Genomic DNA, 18,074 nt, shown 5'->3' with positions numbered 1-18,074 from the left:
ACAGGCACAGAGCAGATCAGAATCGCTCTTTACCTCCAAGAAAAATGAAACTTTTTTTTACAGGAATAGTGAGTGCAGAGTCCCATGCTCTGGAGGGCTGGAAAGTGGTTTCTCTAATAGATACTGTTTGTCAGCCTTTGTTGTGGGGTTAAATAAGACTATGGCATGTGTACAGAAGGTAAAGAAATTGGCTGAGAAGAGAATTCTGGTTTACTTAGCAGTGAACATATCAATGCAATAATTTATTGCTTTTCTTCTTACAGTATTTTAAAGCCTATGAGTCCCCAAAGATATGAGCTTAGGCTTTACACATTAATTATGGACATATGGTAATTCTGAACAAGTTCCAGGAAGAAAAGCAAAGGCAAGAATATAAGCAAGAATTTGTTTACTTAGGGTTTTCTGATTAATTTCTTAGTGATTAAAGGTCCTAATAATGCTTGAAAAAAATATCAAACTGAACCTTATTGTCACCTCCAACAGAAAAGGTGAATGAGGAATAAATACAGATCAAAATGTTTGGAAGTTGTTCTGATTGCAGCCTTTCTTTTTACCGGAAAAATCCTCTGAACATATTTCGAACTGATGATGTGAACATAACTGACATAATTTGTCAGGTTGATCACTTTCTTTCCCTTCTTTTATTGCAGATATTGTGTTGGATGATGTCACTGATGGAGCACTCCACAAAGAAGGGCATAGTGTGAAAATTTTAGTCACTATAAACAAGGGCTATAGTCGAGCCAAGGTAAGTTTGTTACCCAAAGGTCTGGATGTATAATTATAGCTCAAGCAAATTATGCAGTACAGTAGCTCAAATTGCTTCTGTATTTTCAGGCAGAAATTAAAGGTAATTGTTCTAAATATGCCAGGTCTTGTCATCTGTGCTTAACACAGTTAAACACTCTGTAGACTGAAGTCATATAGCAGCCTTCTGTCTTCATGGTGGCTCAGACACTACTAACTCTCAATTTAATTAGTAGTAGGATGTTCTGGGACTTGCTATCTCCATTTAAAAGTCATTATAAATTAGATCTATGCCTTGGACCCTATAGGGTGCAACTATGAATGTGCTGTTCAGGTTATCAATTTGGAATTGCATTGCCATGTATTCATATTCTGCATTAAAAAATATAAACACAGTGCCACTTTTATTTATATTTAGCTCTTTATAAATATAGATACAATCTAAGAGCAAAATCAGATCCTGTATGTCCTTTATTATAAATCTGCAACAAAGTAGTATCATCTATTCTTATTTCTGTCACAGAGTTCATTAACAAAATTGTAACATCACATTCTAAGTAGTATTTGTTTTCACTGGGAAAATTATGAATCTTGATTGGAAATTTAATTACCACCATTTTTAGTCCCAATTTTCAAAAATTTCTCTCTGCAGGATCAAAAATCATATGTATATCTGATAGGATCAATTGGAGTCAGCGGAAAAACAAAATGGGATGTTTTAGATGGTGTAATCAGGCGCCTCTTCAAGGTAAGACAGTGAAAAATTAGCTCAAGGATTAATTCAGTTTTCTTTTTCACTTAAAAAAAAATCTGTATTCTTTGGGTTGTCTTGCCAAGTTTTTTCTTTGTTTTGGTTTTTGACAATTAGCTAACATCACTACTAAACTTCATTCTTAATGTTGCTGTTTCATGTTTGTAGATAGTTCTTTGTTGAATGTGACTGCAAGAATCTCCCTCTCATGTGATCTCACCTGTATCAAAATATTTTCCAAAATAATTTAGTTCAATAACCATTTATATGTCTTATGTTTTTATATAATTTCAGGAATATATTTTTCGAGTGGATCCAACTACTAGCCTGGGTTTAAGCTCTGACTGCATTGCTAGCTATTGTATAGGGGATGTAATTAGAGCCCATAGCCTAGAAGTGCCTGAACTGCTGCCTTGTGGATATCTGGTTGGGGATAATAATGTCATCACTGTGAATCTGAAAGGTAAAACACCAAGAATATTTTTGCAGATACAGTAGAGTTTTTCAATGCAGTCGCCCATCCCTTCATATTTTTTTCCTTTCACCTGACCTTTCTATATTCTGCCTCCAGTTCAAGGACTAATTTATCACATAAGCACTCTGTATGACATTGTATGATTGCTAACACAGTGGGGCATTTTGAATACTACGAATATCTCTGTTTTCCTCTGCCTGACTCGAGATCACAGAAAAGTACGAATTTCTACAAATTTTCTGGCACAAAAAACAACCCCAAATCAGAGATTGTGATGAGAAATATTTATGCCCTTCCCAGTTCTGCAGGAAAAAATTCAATACAGTTCAAAAGATGTGGGGATCTGGTACTGGAGGGAAGAGAGAGCTTCAGAATAACTAGGCATACATTGATGAGACAACCACTAACCATTGTGGCTGTCGCCTTGACCTTTTTTTTGTCATGATTGCCTCTAGTGTCTGAAACATACATCTTTGCCTCATTGAGCCTTCTCTTCACATTTGGTTAATTTGATCTCTCCCAGACATCTTGTGTCTCTACCACTGTTTAATTTTTTGCCCTTGTGCAAGGATGTAAGCATTTCCACAATAATTAAGCCCTTGACAGGAATTTAATTTAGGCAGAAGAATCTTACCTTGCTTTGAGCATGTGGCAGTGATGCAATCAGGTGCTGGACCAAACCAATACCTACCTTAGAATCATACAGTCATAGAATGGGTAGATTCTAGATTCCATTCTTCCTAATGTCTAGTCTAAATCTCCCCTCTTCAAGTTTTAAATCATTTCCCCTTGTCTTCTCACTACACACCCATGTAAAAAGCCCTACCCCAGCTTTCTTGTAGGTCCCCTTCAGGTATTGGAAGGTTGCTATAAGGTCACCTCAGAGCCTCCTCTTCTCCAGGCTGAACAACCCAAACTTCTTTAGGCTGTCTCCACAGGGGAGGTCTCCAGCCCTCTGAGAATTTTTGCTTCTCCTCTGGACATGTTCCAAGAGCTCTGTCCTTCTTATGCTGAGGACTCCATGACTGGACACAGCACTCCAGGTGGGGTCTCACAGGAGCAGAGCAGAGGGGGAGAATCACCTCCCTTGACCTCTGTCTGTGTTTCTTTTGATGCAGCCCAAGACAGGGTTGGCTTTCTGGGCTGCAAGCACACACTGATGGCTCATGTTGAGCTTCTGGTCCACCACCAACCCCAAGTCCTTCTCCTCAGGGCTGCCCTCAATCCTTTCTCCTCCCAGCCTGTATTCATGCATGGGATTGCCTCGACCCAGCTGCAGAACCTTGCCCTTGGCCTTGTTGAACTTCATGCAGTTTGCACGAGTCTTGCTGAGGCTGTATTTGATTCTATTGTCCATGTCACTGACAAAGATGTTAAACAGCACTGGTCCAAGTACTGACCCGTGAGGGACACCGCACATCACACATCTCCATTTGGACACTGAGCCATTGATCACAACTCTAAAGGCCACCAAATTAGTCAGGCAGGACTTGCCCTTAGTGAAGCTGTCACCCCTTTGTTACCTGCTTGCCTTGGCAGAGCCTTCAGGAAGAGCTGCTCCATCATCTTGCCAGGCACAAAGGTGAGACTGACTGGGCTGTAGTTCCCTGGGTCTTCTTTTTTTCTATTTCTGAAAATGGGGGTTATGTTCCCCTTTTTCCAGTCAAGGGAAACTTCACCAGACTGCCATGACTTTTCAAATATGGTGGAAAGTGGCTTTGCAACTTCATCTGACAGTGCTTTCAGGAGACATGGCTGAATCCCATCAGGTCCCAGGGACTAGCTCACATTAAGGTTCTTTAGCTGCCCTCAGACCTGCTCTTTATGTACAGGGGGAGGAGCTTCCTTTTCCCAGTCCCTGCCTTTGGCTTCTGTAGCATGGAAGGTGTAACAGTCATTGAGTATCTCTGCCTTCTCTACAGCTTGGGTGACCAGCTGTCCTGTTTCCTTCTGGATTGGGCCCACTCTTTCCCTAGTCCTCCTCTTATCATTGGCATACCTATAGAAAGTTTTCCTGTTGTCCTTAACCCCTCTTGCCAGATCAACTTATCTCTGCTTTTGCTTTCCTAACCTCATCTCTTGTTTCTCTGACTACTTCTCTTTACTTCTCCCAGGTTATCTGTCCTTCCTTCCATCCGCTGTAAACTTTGTTTTTATCCTTAAGAGTGTCCAGGAGTTCCTTGCTCATCTACACTGGCTTCCTGCCACTCCTGCCTGCCCTCCTCTTCACTGGGACATGCAGGAGGTGATCCTTGAAAATGGACCAGCTTTCCTGAGCTTTCTCCCCACCCAGGGCTTTATCCCATTATACTCTACTAATCAGATTGTGGTCAGTCATGGTCACTGCAGCCTGGTTTCCCATTAATTTTTACATCGCTCTCCATCTCATCTCCATCAGTGAGATCAAGGTCTAACAAACCTCTTTTTCTGGTTGGTTCCTCTACCATTTGGAGGAGGAAGTTGTCATCAATGCACTCAAGGAACTTACATGAGTGCTGGTGCTTTTCTTTGTTGTCCCTCCAGCAGATGTCAGGGTGACTGAAGTCCCCCTTGAGGACCACGGCTTGTGAGTGCAAAGCAGGTTTTGTCTGTCTAAATGGGCCTTATCCACTTGGTCATCCTGCTGTGGTGGCCTGTAGCAGACCCCCACTATGATACCACTTGCCCCTGACTTCCCTTTAATCCTGACCCATAGGGTCTCTGTCAGCTCCTCACCCATCACAGGCAGAGCTGCATGGACTCCAGCTGATCAGTGATGTAGGGGGTAACACCCCCTCCTCTTTTGCCTTTCCTGTCCTTCCTAAACAGTTTATCCCCAGCCATCCCCACACTCCAGTCACAGGGCACATCTCACCACATCTCAGTGATACCAATAACACCATAGCCCTGAAGGGCAGGCAGGCATGTGCAATTTGTCTTGTTTATTCTCCTGTGCTTTGTGCGTTTGCACAGAGGCATTAGAGGTGTGCCCCCTTCAAAGCAGCCTTCTTGGCAGGGCTTGTATCTATCTGAACACATGCCTTACTGTGATTCTCTTCCATGCCCAGAGTGTCTCTGTCCTTAGTGGGGTAAAAACTCTGCATAAGCTGAGCTTTTGGTTTCACCCCCAGCATCACCATGCCATCCCTAGGCTCATCTTTAGTCATCACAGTTTTATCCCCTTCCCCTTCCAAACCTAGTTTAAAGCCCTCTCAATGAATCCTGCCATCTCTCAGCCAAAAATCCTTTTCCCTCTCCTGGATAATTCTGCACCATCCCATGCTAGCAGGTCTGGTGCCATGTAAACAGCTCCATGATCAAAAAACCCAAAATTCCACCTATGGCACCAGCCTCTAAGCCACCTGTTGATCAGGTGTGCTTTCCTGTTCCTTTCAGCATTCCCTGCCAGTAAAGGAATTGAGGAAAATAACACCTGTACCAGAAAGGATGAAGACAGGCCATTTTTCTTTTCTTTTGTTTCCAGGAGTGGAAGAAAACAGTTTGGACAGTTTTGTGTTTGACACATTAATTCCTAAGCCAATTACCCAGCGGTACTTTAATTTACTGATGGAGCATCGCAGGATTATTTTGTCGGGACCCAGTGGCACAGGAAAGACCTATTTAGCTAACAGGCTGGCTGAATATATTATAACTAAATCTGGCAGAAAAAAAACTGAGGATGCAATTGCAACTTTTAACGTAGATCACAAGTCAAAAAAGGTAAGTTACTGGTGAAAAGATACCCTGTTGCCCAATGTGTAGTGAAGATGGAGAGCAGATCCTATTAACTGACATACAGTTGTGTTGCCCGGCATTTTTTCTGAAGAGAGTCGGTTTCCCATCCCACTGAGGGACAGCAAACAGATCTTTCTGTTCTAAAGAAACCATTGAAGCACAGTGAAGGAAGTCTGAATTTTCCCTCATTGAAATTAAGGATGGATGCATAGTCATATTCCTAAGTAAATTCAATTATTGGAGTGTCTCTAGCTTTTTCATCAGAAAAGGTGGATATATAGTAAGTAATACAAGTTTAGCTTGGTTTTTTTATCATTATATGATAGCAGCCTGTTGTTAGCAAAGGTTTCAGAATTTGGAATTACTGTCTTGGGTTTCAGCTTCTTAATCAGCACTTGGATAACTAGAGCTGCAACCACAGTTTCTGTAGTGCATCAGTCAGGAAGCTGACCATACTAAAAATGCCTCACACATCATGTCACATTCACAGTGATTTACACAGCTCAGATTATCAAGCTTCTAGCATGACTGCTGTGGTAGCCACAGGTCTATTCCCTTGCTGTCCTCACTTGGGTATACTCCTCACTTGGTACCCAGGGAAAAGAAAATGAAAGGTTTTGCCCAGGGCTTTCTGATTTGCACAGAACATAATGGAGCTTTTAGATATCTGTTGAATTGCAGCCTGTATGTGGTTTTATGGTATTGGTGGGATTATTTTTCCTTTTCCTCTGCTTTATTTCAAATTTGTAGTAGAAAAGAAAAAACAACCTTGTCAAATACCAAGTGTTTGAATGATACAGATGGTACTATTCCATAGAGGAAGCCCATTATATTCCCTTAGAGACACCTGAAAAAATATTTGTTGAGATAGAAGAAGATGGCACATTGCCAATAAAGAAAAGAAAAAAAAGAAAAAAAAATCATATTCTTCTCTGCCTTGTCCAGGAAGTAAAATAGTAACAGGAACTTTGTCCATAATACTGAGCATTCCCAACAAAGACAAAATTGGGTAACTCTAGAGCTATAGCTGTAAAACTTCAATAGCCCAGACCCTCAAGGGCAATAAAATGTTGGGGGGAAAAATGAAATATTTTGATTATAGAGAGATCTCTTTTGCTTCAGCACTAAATGGCAGCCAGACAGCTGACAGGAAAAAAAGGATTTGCACAATAAACTTCATTATGATGTATAAATATAGTATCTCCAAAAGGTCAAGGGGATTTTCGGTGAGAGTGGTGAAAGGAGATATCTGAAGGAGCAGTTTGATATGCCTAAATTATGTGATAATTTTGTGAGATTTTTTAGTATATAAATGTGGCACTCATAAAAATGGATGTCAAACAATTCATGTCAGTATCTCAGCCCATTGAAAACAGCATATTTTATTGCAACCTGTTTTCCACTGGAGATAAAATATTTTATCAGAAGGTTTCTGTGGAAATACCAAGTAGGGGTCTGAATGCTTCAATTACTGGCCTTGTGTTTAGTGCCTTTGGGTTTTCTAACATGTGACTTCAGTGTTGCCCTCAGAAAGCCTTCCTGCCTGTTCTGATCTGGCTGAATGATCCACAGTGGATCTGTAGCAGGCTCTTTATCTTTCTGAATATCTTTTCTACTGAAATTATATTTGTGGTCTAATTGGGTTAATATTTCTGTGTTGGGTTTTGTTTGGTTTCTGTTAATTTTGCTGAAGGATCTGCGACAGTACCTAGCGAACCTAGCTGAGCAATGCAGTGCTGACAACAATGGTGCTGACATCCCTGTGGTCATCATTCTTGATAACCTCCACCACATCAGTTCCCTAAGTGACATCTTCAATGGTTTCCTCAACTGTAAATACAATAAATGGTAGGTAGCAGCTTATCTCTCCCCTGTCACACACCTTTTGCAATTAAACCGGTAAAAGCTGTTTGTCATTTTACAAAATTAGATGTCCCAGTGGAAATTGAGGCTACATAGGCTGACAACAACAAGGCCCTTAGATGCTTGAATCTTTTTAACCCTCTTCAGCCATGTACTTAGGTGTCCACTTCCCTTTACTTATTTGACTTATATTACTTATATGAATGTAAATGTACCACAGAGTTTAAGAATGTAATTAAATGCTTGACTGAATTAGGGTCTTAGCCTTTTCACCCTCTCACATAACACGAACTCATTACTACTATGAGGGCTACTTATGAGAGGGTAGGAAGAAATACAACTCATAATAGTCGAATCTGGGATATGTATGAGCCCGTCCAGAAGCAGCTGTGTATCTGACAGACTTACACTTCCTAAGTTTTTCTGCAGCAGTGCAGAAGTATGATGTTTGCCAACTGTCCTTTATTTCCAAACAAGAAAAAAGATACTGGTTTTCTGGCCTCTAACATTGGCTATTTCTGCTGCAAAAGTGCCATCATAGGAACTTAGCTTCATTAAATCACCGCATGCTATATCTTCCTAATGAGATTTACTGTCTTCTAAAATTAAAACTCTTAAGCTTATGAAGTACATGAGTGTCCTGGTTTGGGCCAGGATAAAGGTGATTTTCTGTCTTGTACTTTTGCTTTTAGCTAAGTCTCTTTTAAGTAGTTGCACTTGCCTTATTTATTTCTTTATTACAAATGAATATTAGTAAACTACAAATGTGCAGAGAGGGAAGTCGTACAAAAATAACCATTAAAAAAGGGCATCTTGGAAATATCTAAAACCGTAGATTACAATACATTTAAAATTGGAATATTCCCTGAATATCTGAAAGGATTTGCCAGCAAAAAAACCCCCAAAACTAAACTACTACTTTTCTCTTTTCAGTCCCTATATTATTGGAACCATGAACCAGGGAGTTTCTTCTTCGCCAAATCTGGAGCTACATCACAATTTCAGGTAGATTCACCCCCTATTTACTGTGGCTGTGTTTGCACAGCTGTTTCTCAACCCCGCTCTTCAACAAAAATTGATTTTGTGTCTCATCACAGTAAAGTGTTTTAGCTTCTGCATATCTCTTGTATCGATGGGTCTCCAAATAGTGTTGGGAAACAGTGAAAAAACAAGATAATTTCCACAACCTCTGGCGAGATGCTGAAGACAATTGTATTGTTTCATTTCATTAGTCTTCAGCATTGTCTTGGACTTACATGGAAACCTGTAATGATTGTGTTGTAGCAGTTGGGAGTAATATGGCTTATCAGAGCAGTTTTATACTTCCTGACTAATGAGACTCAGAAGCTTATGACATTGCCCTCATCAGTAAGTTTAAGAGGAAATTATACATTTGCTATTCATTGCTGCCTGACATTTATCCTTTCTACACAGGTGGGTGCTCTGTGCCAATCACACAGACCCTGTTAAAGGTTTTTTGGGCAGATATCTGAGAAGGAAACTGATTGAGACTGAAATAGAAAGGAACATACGCAATAATGAGCTCATCAAAATAATTGACTGGATCCCCAAAACGTGGCATCATCTCAACAGCTTCCTGGAAACGCACAGCTCTTCAGATGTAACAATTGGTGAGTACCTTGATGAAGTGGTTTGAAATAAGGAAGGAGGTTGAGCATTTGAGAGATTTGTAAAGAATATATTATCTTTTTAAAAATTATCTTCTCTTAATGGGAAGTAGAACATCAGTGTGGGGAATTTCTCTAGCTGCCAGCAAGACTTAAATTAAAACAGAAAGCTTAATGAGACAGTATACATTTCCTGGTATTTCTGCCTTCATTTCTCATGACTTTCAAGTAAATGATCATAATTTTTAAAAGTCAGAGTTACAAAAAATCACCTCCATAGTAAGTAACTTTCCCTGCTTTCACATTGTAGTATAATTATAGCAATAATAACACTTGGATAGACAGTTAGCAAACTAACAGGTGGGAGATATATACATAGTCAAGGTTTGTTAGTGGAATAGCTATGTTAGCAAATAAATCATCCTGTTACATAGCTTTGCCCATAAAGCTTCTAAGTGTCCATAAGGTCCTAGAACTGGAGAGGGCAATGCTACTGTATTTTTAATAACAGGAGATAATGAGGAGATAGCTCTCTCATTGTAGTACTGCATAAGTATTGTTTGCTTGGATACTATTTTTTTGATTCTTAGAAGGTTATTTTCATTGTATACTGTAGTTGTACTTTTTTTAATGCACAACTTGACTTCTCAGGTCCCCGCCTCTTCCTCCCTTGCCCTATGGATGTTGATGGGTCCAGAGTATGGTTCACAGACCTCTGGAACTATTCCTTGGTGCCCTATCTTCTGGAAGCTGTGAGAGAAGGACTTCAGGTATGTCATTTGTTTCCTAGCAATTACTTTTAACCAATTTCATAGGCTTTCTCTAGGCTACTTTTAACCAGTGCATCCAACTATGAATTCTGTTGCATCTGCAAGAAGAAATCTGTGGAGGAATTAGAGAAATCAGCCTTGAACTATCTTTGCCCTCTACTTAAAACTGAGCTCTTTTTGCCTTCATATCTTACATTGCTTGCATCCCCCATAGTTTTGTTTCTTTTTTTATCATTATGTGAGCTAAGGTTTCCTCCTGCAATACTTACTTTGGTAACAGTGTCATCAGATCAGAGTGCTTCATAGTTGCCCCTACCTTGCGCTCTCCAGAGCTAAGTGTCTGCAGCCATTATACTGATTGTTAATGAACTATTAAAATTTATTCCACTTTAATAGAAAATAGGTTTGCAAATAGATTTGCTGTAATCAGCACCGTGAGATGTCCCATCTAAGTTAAGATTTCAGACCATTCCACATTTTTGCAGCAAATCCTGAAATTATTCTTGTCTTTTTCTTCCCCTCCCCAATTCTTATTTGTCTTTCCTAATTTTTCTTTTCCTTTTATGCACTATAGTTCCATGTTCTCTGAAAAGACACTTTGTGGACACTCAGTTTTTATGGCACTGAAAGAAATTACTGCATGGAGCAGAGGGCATTGTTATAGATTAGTCAGAGAACCGTGTAAGGAACTATGGTTTCTTTATTGCCTTGCAGTGATAACTGATGCAATGGAGGTTTAGAATCTAGCCTATTGAATACCTCACACTTTCCTAAAACTGCTTATCTCTCTGGGAATTACAGAGTGTTTAGGCCTTGTACAAAAAACCTGCCAAATATCTGATAAAAGAGCTATGGTGACATTAATAACACTTGGTTAGACCAGCTAGAAAAATGCAGTGATACTCTTCACGCTCATATTTTCCCAAGTATGTAGGGTACCTACTTAAATTAATACTTCAATTCTGGAGCAGAAGGTGGCAGCATATAGAAGAAAATGTGTTGTTTCTTGAACTGTTCCAATTTTCAGCTGCTTTGGATGGCTTCCATAGAATAACATTAATAATAAACAGAAATCTTTTTTATGATATAATTAGATGTTCCTGGAACCAGGAACGGGTAGAAAAATGCCTTTTTAGCCTGGTACTTTGCAAACTCACTTGTCAGACAGAGAATTTACAAGCCTTGCTCCAGATTCCAGAAAAGATTTAATCACTGTTAATCTCAGCTGAGGGGAAGTGCTGCCTACAGCCTGGAGTTAGCTTGCTACCTCCCTTTTCCTTTTGGCTTGTTTAGGTTAGGTTTATTTTAGCAGCCTGGCCTCTGTATAGGCCATAAGGAGCCTGAGTATCTCTGTAATATGGGGAACTTGGCTGCCTAAACTGGAGCTCTGGATTCAGCAAGTGCCTGGGAGCAGGTGTTGCACTGATAAGCACATCTCATCTCTCTGGCTTTAGCACTGAAATCCTTCACTGTTTTACTCCCTTGAGGAGTGCAGGCTATTTAGTTGCTCTATGAATATATGTCCTACCAATATTATACTGCTGCTTGGACTGTCTGCGAGGCTGCTTGAGCAAAGAGAAATCACAGATAGCCCTGGTGACTGGCTCCCCATCCCAATGTGTCATTGCCACAGCTAAAGGGCATCTGTAATGCAGCACCCAAGGGGCTCTCAGCTAACACGTTACTCCTGAGCAGCAACATGGAGCAAGCTGTAGTTTAGTGAGGAAGCTACCAGACCTCCTAAAGTTTAAGCATTCTCTTTCTTCTTTCCTCTGTCCTCCTTCCAGATTCGTAAGAATCTTGTGATTCTTAGAGGGGAAAATCTAACCTTTGTGAATTTCTTCTCTTTGTGAAAGATCTCAAAGTTAAGGTGGGGACAGATGTCTGCTTCTGCATCCCATTTTGCTTGGAGAGAACAATCTGTACTGACATTTCCTCATTCAAAAAAATCCAATTAATTTGAATGGTCTGACTTAATTTCACTGATACACCTTAAGTGAATTGCCTAAAGGTCTCATTTCTCATTTTATCAAAAGTTTGTGGCTCCCACTGCTGCCTACAAGTATCACTAGTTATGGAGTGCTTTTCACCTTGCAGCCCCTTTGCATATTGATGGAGCACTAATGGAGATAAGGGCTTTTGAATGTCTTACCATACCCAAGTGCTGAGCATGTTTGAAAGCAAACCCTTTACCTCAGTGGTTTAGATTTTTTTGATCACTTCTGTCTGCTGTTACAGCAGGTACTGCAAACTCTGTAGGATACTTACCTGTGTTATATCCATAATGCAGATGTATGGTAAGAGGGCACCCTGGGAGGATCCCTCCAAGTGGGTGGCTGATACCTATCCATGGAGCTCTGCATCTCTGCAGCATGACTGGCCAGCATTACTGCAGCTGAGACCAGAAGATGTTGGTTATGAAGGTTATGCATCAGCAAAGGAAGGAACAACCTCAAAGCATGTTCCACAGACGGATACAGAGGGGGATCCCTTGGTAAGATTTAAACTTTGGGGAAAAGGCTTTTCAAAATGCACTTCTCTGTCACATGTTAAATTGTGCACTGTAAGGAAAAAAAATCTACTTTGCACCTGTTCCAAAAGGGGCTTTTAAAATTAATCCAACTGTACTTTATTAAAGAGGCTGAACAAAAAAGGAAAATGAAGCAGGAGGGCAGGTATCACCAGCATGTTAGTGTGTCCTTAAGTTGTGTACATTTCCCATCTGCCCAGAAATGTATCTTTTCTTCATCAGTATCATGGTGAGAACTGCTCTTCAGCAACTTATTAATCAGTTTATTATAAAAACACCTTTCCAGGTTGGGCAGTCCTTCATCTACATTTGAAGGACTGATGAAGGACTCAGAAATTTACATTATCTAATTTGTCTATCATAGAGAATTTAGGGGGAATGCAAATTAGACAGCCAACCTCTCATTCCTCAGAGTATTTCAAGATAACTGATGACTGATTGACATTTTTAATGTAAAAAATTGCAAACGTGGTGGCATTAAAAGATAAGAGGTTGATTTCCCTCAATGCCATTTATTATTTTCTATAAATATGATCCCAGATGTTTGGGTTTACAGTTGCCTTCTCTGATACGGACAATTAAATTGCATATATTTAACTGCTATTCTTGTACAGTGCTTTCTCTATAGACTGCCTTTATCACAATTCAAAATAGCATTTTAGAGAACTTCTGCACTTCTGGAGGAATACAGGCAGCCCTCATAAAAGAGAGTTTCTCAGAGGAGAATTCATTTAACTCTTACAAGTGCTAAGAAAATGGTTCCTCAGCCTCACTGAAGTGTTTGGTATCAAACCCAGACCTTGCATCCTGAGCAAGTGTGGAAAATCACCTCGTTTGATCTCCTGCTTTGCAGTCCCCAAGCTTTGGGGTCATTGTTTAGTACTGTGATTTGGGTTGCCAATGAGTGTATTGGTCAGGCTTCCAGCACATATGCATCACCCCCAAAAAGGTGGAAATATCAGGGCAGCTAAAGTTTAGTGGACTGTCAGCCTTGCTCCCTGCACACTGTGATCAGCATCTGTTTCTGACTGCTCATCAGAAGTTTGAAACCTGTGAAAGGAGAGCTTGTCCCTGTCTGCAGCAGAGCTCACAGACATTTTGCTTGGGGAAACAGGACATTGCACATGCAGACTCTGCACACCCACCGTGTGCATCCTGTGTTCTCAAACATGGTTACCTATTAAACCTTCTGCACTAACTACCTGATAGCATTCCAGAGTATTAAGCACAGTTCAATGCCTTGAGAAAACTTCCCAAGCTGCACAGGTTGAAACCATAGAGATGTAAGGGTTCCTGAGCAGACACACTAGAATACCTCTTTCTCTTTGATTTTTCATTGCCTATTTTTTTGTTATGACAGTGCATTTGTTCCTTTAAAAACGCTGAAGCAATGTCAACATGACTTGCAGCCCTAAGCATGCTGACAAAAGCCTATGTTTTATAAATAAAATCCTGATCATTACGCAGAGTTAGGTGTCAAGCATCCAAGTGATTCTCTGGGACTTAATGCTGCCTTTTGATGATTTTTCAGATGAACTTCAGGTTCTAATAATCCTCAAATTATGTGGGAGCTCTACTCTCCTGGGTAGGAGGATCTGTTGCTGCTCCCCTGCTGAGGTCAGCCCCTCGACAGCAGATGGGACTCTTTTATGAAGCAGCTGGCTCAGTCCACCCTTCTCTTGTTCCCTTCTCGTCTCTCTCTTGCAGAGGGGGTATGTTAGTGTGATTATGTTTTCAGTTGTTTTTCCAATGTAGTGTGTCTACACCATCCAAAAATTATCTGGAAGCATCACTATCTCCAAATAGGGGTCCAGATGTCCAGCTGTGATATATACGGCTTCCTTCCCCTGCCAGTGTTGCAGCTGCAGCCAGTGTCACCTCTGAATTAAAGAGAGTTATCAGGCAGCTTCATTGTATCCCTCTGGCTCTTTGGACATTCAGATTTCTATGTAAAGACCAGAAGGCAATGAAAAGGATGCCAGGAGTAATCGCTGACACCTTGCCCTTTCCTAAATCCTTCTGTATGGTGCCCTCAGTTAGATAGCAGCACGTCTCATACAGCAAGGGAGCTTAATTAAATTTTAACATGGTCACTGCAACATTAAATGAGATGAATTATGTAAACATTGTTTTCTTCTTTCAGATGAATATGCTAATGAGGCTTCAAGAGGCAGCCAACTATTCGAGTGCACAAAGCTGTGACAGTGATAGCACCAGCCACCATGATGACATTTTGGATTCATCCCTTGAGTCAACTCTCTGAAAAAGGGACGAACCTTGGTGGGGGATTATGGTAAAATTTGTTTCCACTAGACCACTGCCAGTATTAAAAAAACAGCATGCCAAGGTCCTTGAGTGAGAACGATGTGTTGTAGGGAGGCAGGAGACATAACTCTGCAAAGTCAGGAAGAAAAATTGAAGTGGAAAGCTTGAATTAGTTTAATTTCAAGGCATTTCAATACATACGGAGCCAAGTGAGACTCCATTTGTCAGCTGGAAAGGTCCCTAGACCAAGGGCATCTAAGCAGATTGCACACGTGTTAGCCAAACTGGAATTATTTTTTTTTCCTTTTTCCTCTCTCTTTTCTCTCTCTCTCTCTCTCTTTCTGGCTTTCTCTGTCTCTCTTTCTCCATAGAGGTTTACAGTACAACTTCTTTTTGTGTCTTTACCCCACTCCCTGCCCCTTTTAGTTTACCCTGAGGCACTGTATGAACAATGCAGTCTTCTAATTCTCTTCTAACCTCTGCTGTGCCACATGGTGCTGGTCACAGGACTGCAGTGTTGTTTGTGTTGTACACTCACTGCCCCTTCCAAAACCACTCAAAGATAATAGTAACTCAGAAAGCACAAACAGTATTGTGCAATCACCAGTAAACATGACTGTGATATGCTGGATAAGTGCCAATTTAATTCTAACTGCCATGGTCATGGTGATGCGCTCCATCAAGTTTTTAGTACACAAGTTACAGATTTTATGAAGTTGTTTTTACCACAGAAGTCTTTTTTAACCACCTGCCCACTCCTTAACAACAGTTTTATACCAATTGCTAGTCAACACTGATTAAAGGCTTTTTAGGGCTTCATTTGTTTGAACCTTTTCAATGAAAGAAGGAACATTTCTTATGGTGCTGTCTCACTGCCTTAAAACAGATTTCTAGAACAGTTTTACAGTTGGTTTAATTCCTAAACCATTGGTAATTTACACTGCTTTTTTCTTCATTTCCTAATGAGAAAATGCCAGCCTAACACAGTAGCCTCATATCTGTATATCATGATTTTTTAAAGAAATGGATAGGAGAAAGAACAGTTGCTATATAATATTTTTATCTTGTGAATAGATTGCTCTGCCTACCCTCAGAAATACATAAGGAGCCCAAACCCAATTCCACTGCCACATAAATGCTGAGAAAATCAGTTCAAATCTATTTGGTCCCATGGAATGGAGTTTTTGGAGGACAAATGTTTTGAATTCTTATCCAGCAGAGCTGGATGTACTTGATACAGCATGAGCACAAATATATGGTCTGTTTTTTTTATTTTCTTTTCTCTAGTTTTAGCATGTTGTTTTGATTGCTGTTGTTGTATATGAAGAATTCAGCATAAAAGAACACTGAAGCAGTGGTGTCCACTGTGGAAGAGGAGAAGTTTATACTGTAAAAGTGGGTTGGTTTTGCACAGTCTACTGGGTGGGTATTGTAAATACTGGGCAGAAAAAAAAAAAAAAAAAGAAAAAAAATAAAGAAGAAGAAGAAAAATAAATTTTAAAAAAAGCCTTGCATAAATCAAATGGAAAACAAGCAAACAACAAAAAAAAAAGCATTATATTCTGTTGATGTTAAGAGATGTTTCACTTACTGAGATTTCCTGTATGTTGCAAACAAATACAGAATGCAAACTTTAAAAGCCTTTATTACCTGGTGTGTTTGTCCTGTACTTATAGTTGTTCTGACTATGCAGGAGCTATCAGTGCTGCAGTGAGCATGTTTCAATATCTATACAAAGCCAACACATTTGGGGGGGAACAATCTGAAAAAGTGCATGTGTCACAGCAGTCTTCAACCAGATTGCATTCCAACTGCTCAGATTAATCAGAAATGCTCTTTTACCACAAGAAGCATTGGGTTAAAATAGATGCATATTAACAAGAAGATATCTAAGGGCTTTGGCATTGTGTAGACTCATACTATACCCCTCCATGGATGTTACCTTCAGGACGTGTGTTTGGTGCTATTAACTCTTTGTGGCCGCTCTGTGGTCACTCGCTGTAAAACAAAGATAAATCAATGCAGTTTCCAAATGGTACTGAGCTGTATTGCTGAACCTAAAGGTTCCTACACGGTGCTATTGCCCTAATAAAAACTCTTAACTGATTTTATGCATGTAGGATTCGGTCAGACCAACATCACGCCCCCCAAATCTGGGTCCATTTCTGTGGCAAAAGGTCAGCACATACACCTTGGCTGACGCAAAGAACTAAATGGAAAGCTGCTCTTTCCTGCACTTGTGCTCTGAGCCAACCTGCAAATTGCTTCCTGCCAAATTTACCATGCAAACACACAATATCTCATATACAAAACTTCCTGCAATACATCTCAGTGAGTCCACCTAGTTTACAACTCAGAAATTTTTTGTGAAACATTTGTCTGTACACATTTTATATTTGTACATTTTTTATGTAACATATCATGTAAATAGACAGAAACAGTGAAATAAATCATCTGAAAAGTTTTGTAGTCTTTGTAAAGCCCTAATAATAAGTATTTGGTGTCATCAGACTTAACTGGATGATGTATTTTCTATTGGTTTATTGTTCCTCTAGCTTGTAAACCAGCTTGCATATATTTTTTGCAGGTGTGTGCACTGTATCTGTCTAAATTATTACTTTGCCATTAAAGTGGAATTATTTATTGAAAACCCAGTCTGGTGTTTTTGCAGTCAGCAACACTTAACAGTTAAATATTATTTCAAGTATAAAAACGTGTAAACAAAGTTACAAGCTGAAGGGTGTGATTTTCTGTATTCAGCAGAACTAATCTCTATAGAAACAAAATTAAGTACTGTTTCTAGTTCAAGAGATTCAATAAGACTTCTGAATTGCTCTATCGCTCTTTTCATGTTGGGGACAGGTTGTACAGTTTAGAAACAACTTTAGAGTCTACTCGTTTTCAAGATTATCTTCAAATACAAGGCTATTGATTTCCATGGTGAACCTGTACAAAATTGGTGCAGTGTTATGCCTTATTTTCAAACTTGAAAGGCTACTTCCTCAGCAAGCAGACATCCACATGATTTAATAGAATTCCAAGAAAGAAAGTAAAATTATGTTAGTCACAGACTTTGAGGCCAGAAGAGATTGGTTTGGCCCTGAAAATAGTAGCACCTCACCTATAAGTCTCAGCAGCAGGTCTGTATTTTATCCTGAAACTGCCCTATCCCTGGAAAGACTTAGAGACATAACAGTATGGAGTAGAGGATCCAGCTGCTCCTTGTCAATGTGGCTGTATAGTTGCTGGGTGGGTTTGTTTTTCAAGGGCTTTATTTGCAGTTAGATCTTACATATCTCTTTCTTTTCAAGAGAAAAATACCCCAAAATGT

The 18,074-nt window shown here is 39.9% G+C and overlaps 1 protein-coding gene across 1 annotated transcript in view; it reads left to right on the top strand.

The window, feature by feature from the left end:
- The window catches only part of NAV3 (neuron navigator 3), a 267,393-nt gene extending 250,000 nt beyond the window's left edge, over positions 1-17,393 (top strand). Inside the window, exons 29-38 of the mRNA XM_071766381.1 lie at positions 651-748; positions 1,400-1,495; positions 1,793-1,961; positions 5,437-5,672; positions 7,381-7,535; positions 8,484-8,555; positions 8,985-9,181; positions 9,830-9,948; positions 12,239-12,442; positions 14,622-17,393. Of these exons, the coding sequence (XP_071622482.1) occupies positions 651-748; positions 1,400-1,495; positions 1,793-1,961; positions 5,437-5,672; positions 7,381-7,535; positions 8,484-8,555; positions 8,985-9,181; positions 9,830-9,948; positions 12,239-12,442; positions 14,622-14,741 (1,466 nt within the window). The 3' untranslated portion in view covers positions 14,742-17,393. The remainder of the gene's footprint in view (positions 1-650; positions 749-1,399; positions 1,496-1,792; positions 1,962-5,436; positions 5,673-7,380; positions 7,536-8,483; positions 8,556-8,984; positions 9,182-9,829; positions 9,949-12,238; positions 12,443-14,621) is intronic.
- The last annotated feature ends 681 nt before the right edge of the window (positions 17,394-18,074 follow it).

This window comes from Heliangelus exortis, chromosome 1 (genome assembly GCF_036169615.1).
Source record: "Heliangelus exortis chromosome 1, bHelExo1.hap1, whole genome shotgun sequence".
NCBI lineage: Eukaryota > Metazoa > Chordata > Aves > Apodiformes > Trochilidae > Heliangelus > Heliangelus exortis.
This window is presented reverse-complemented; position numbering and strand designations above follow the sequence as displayed.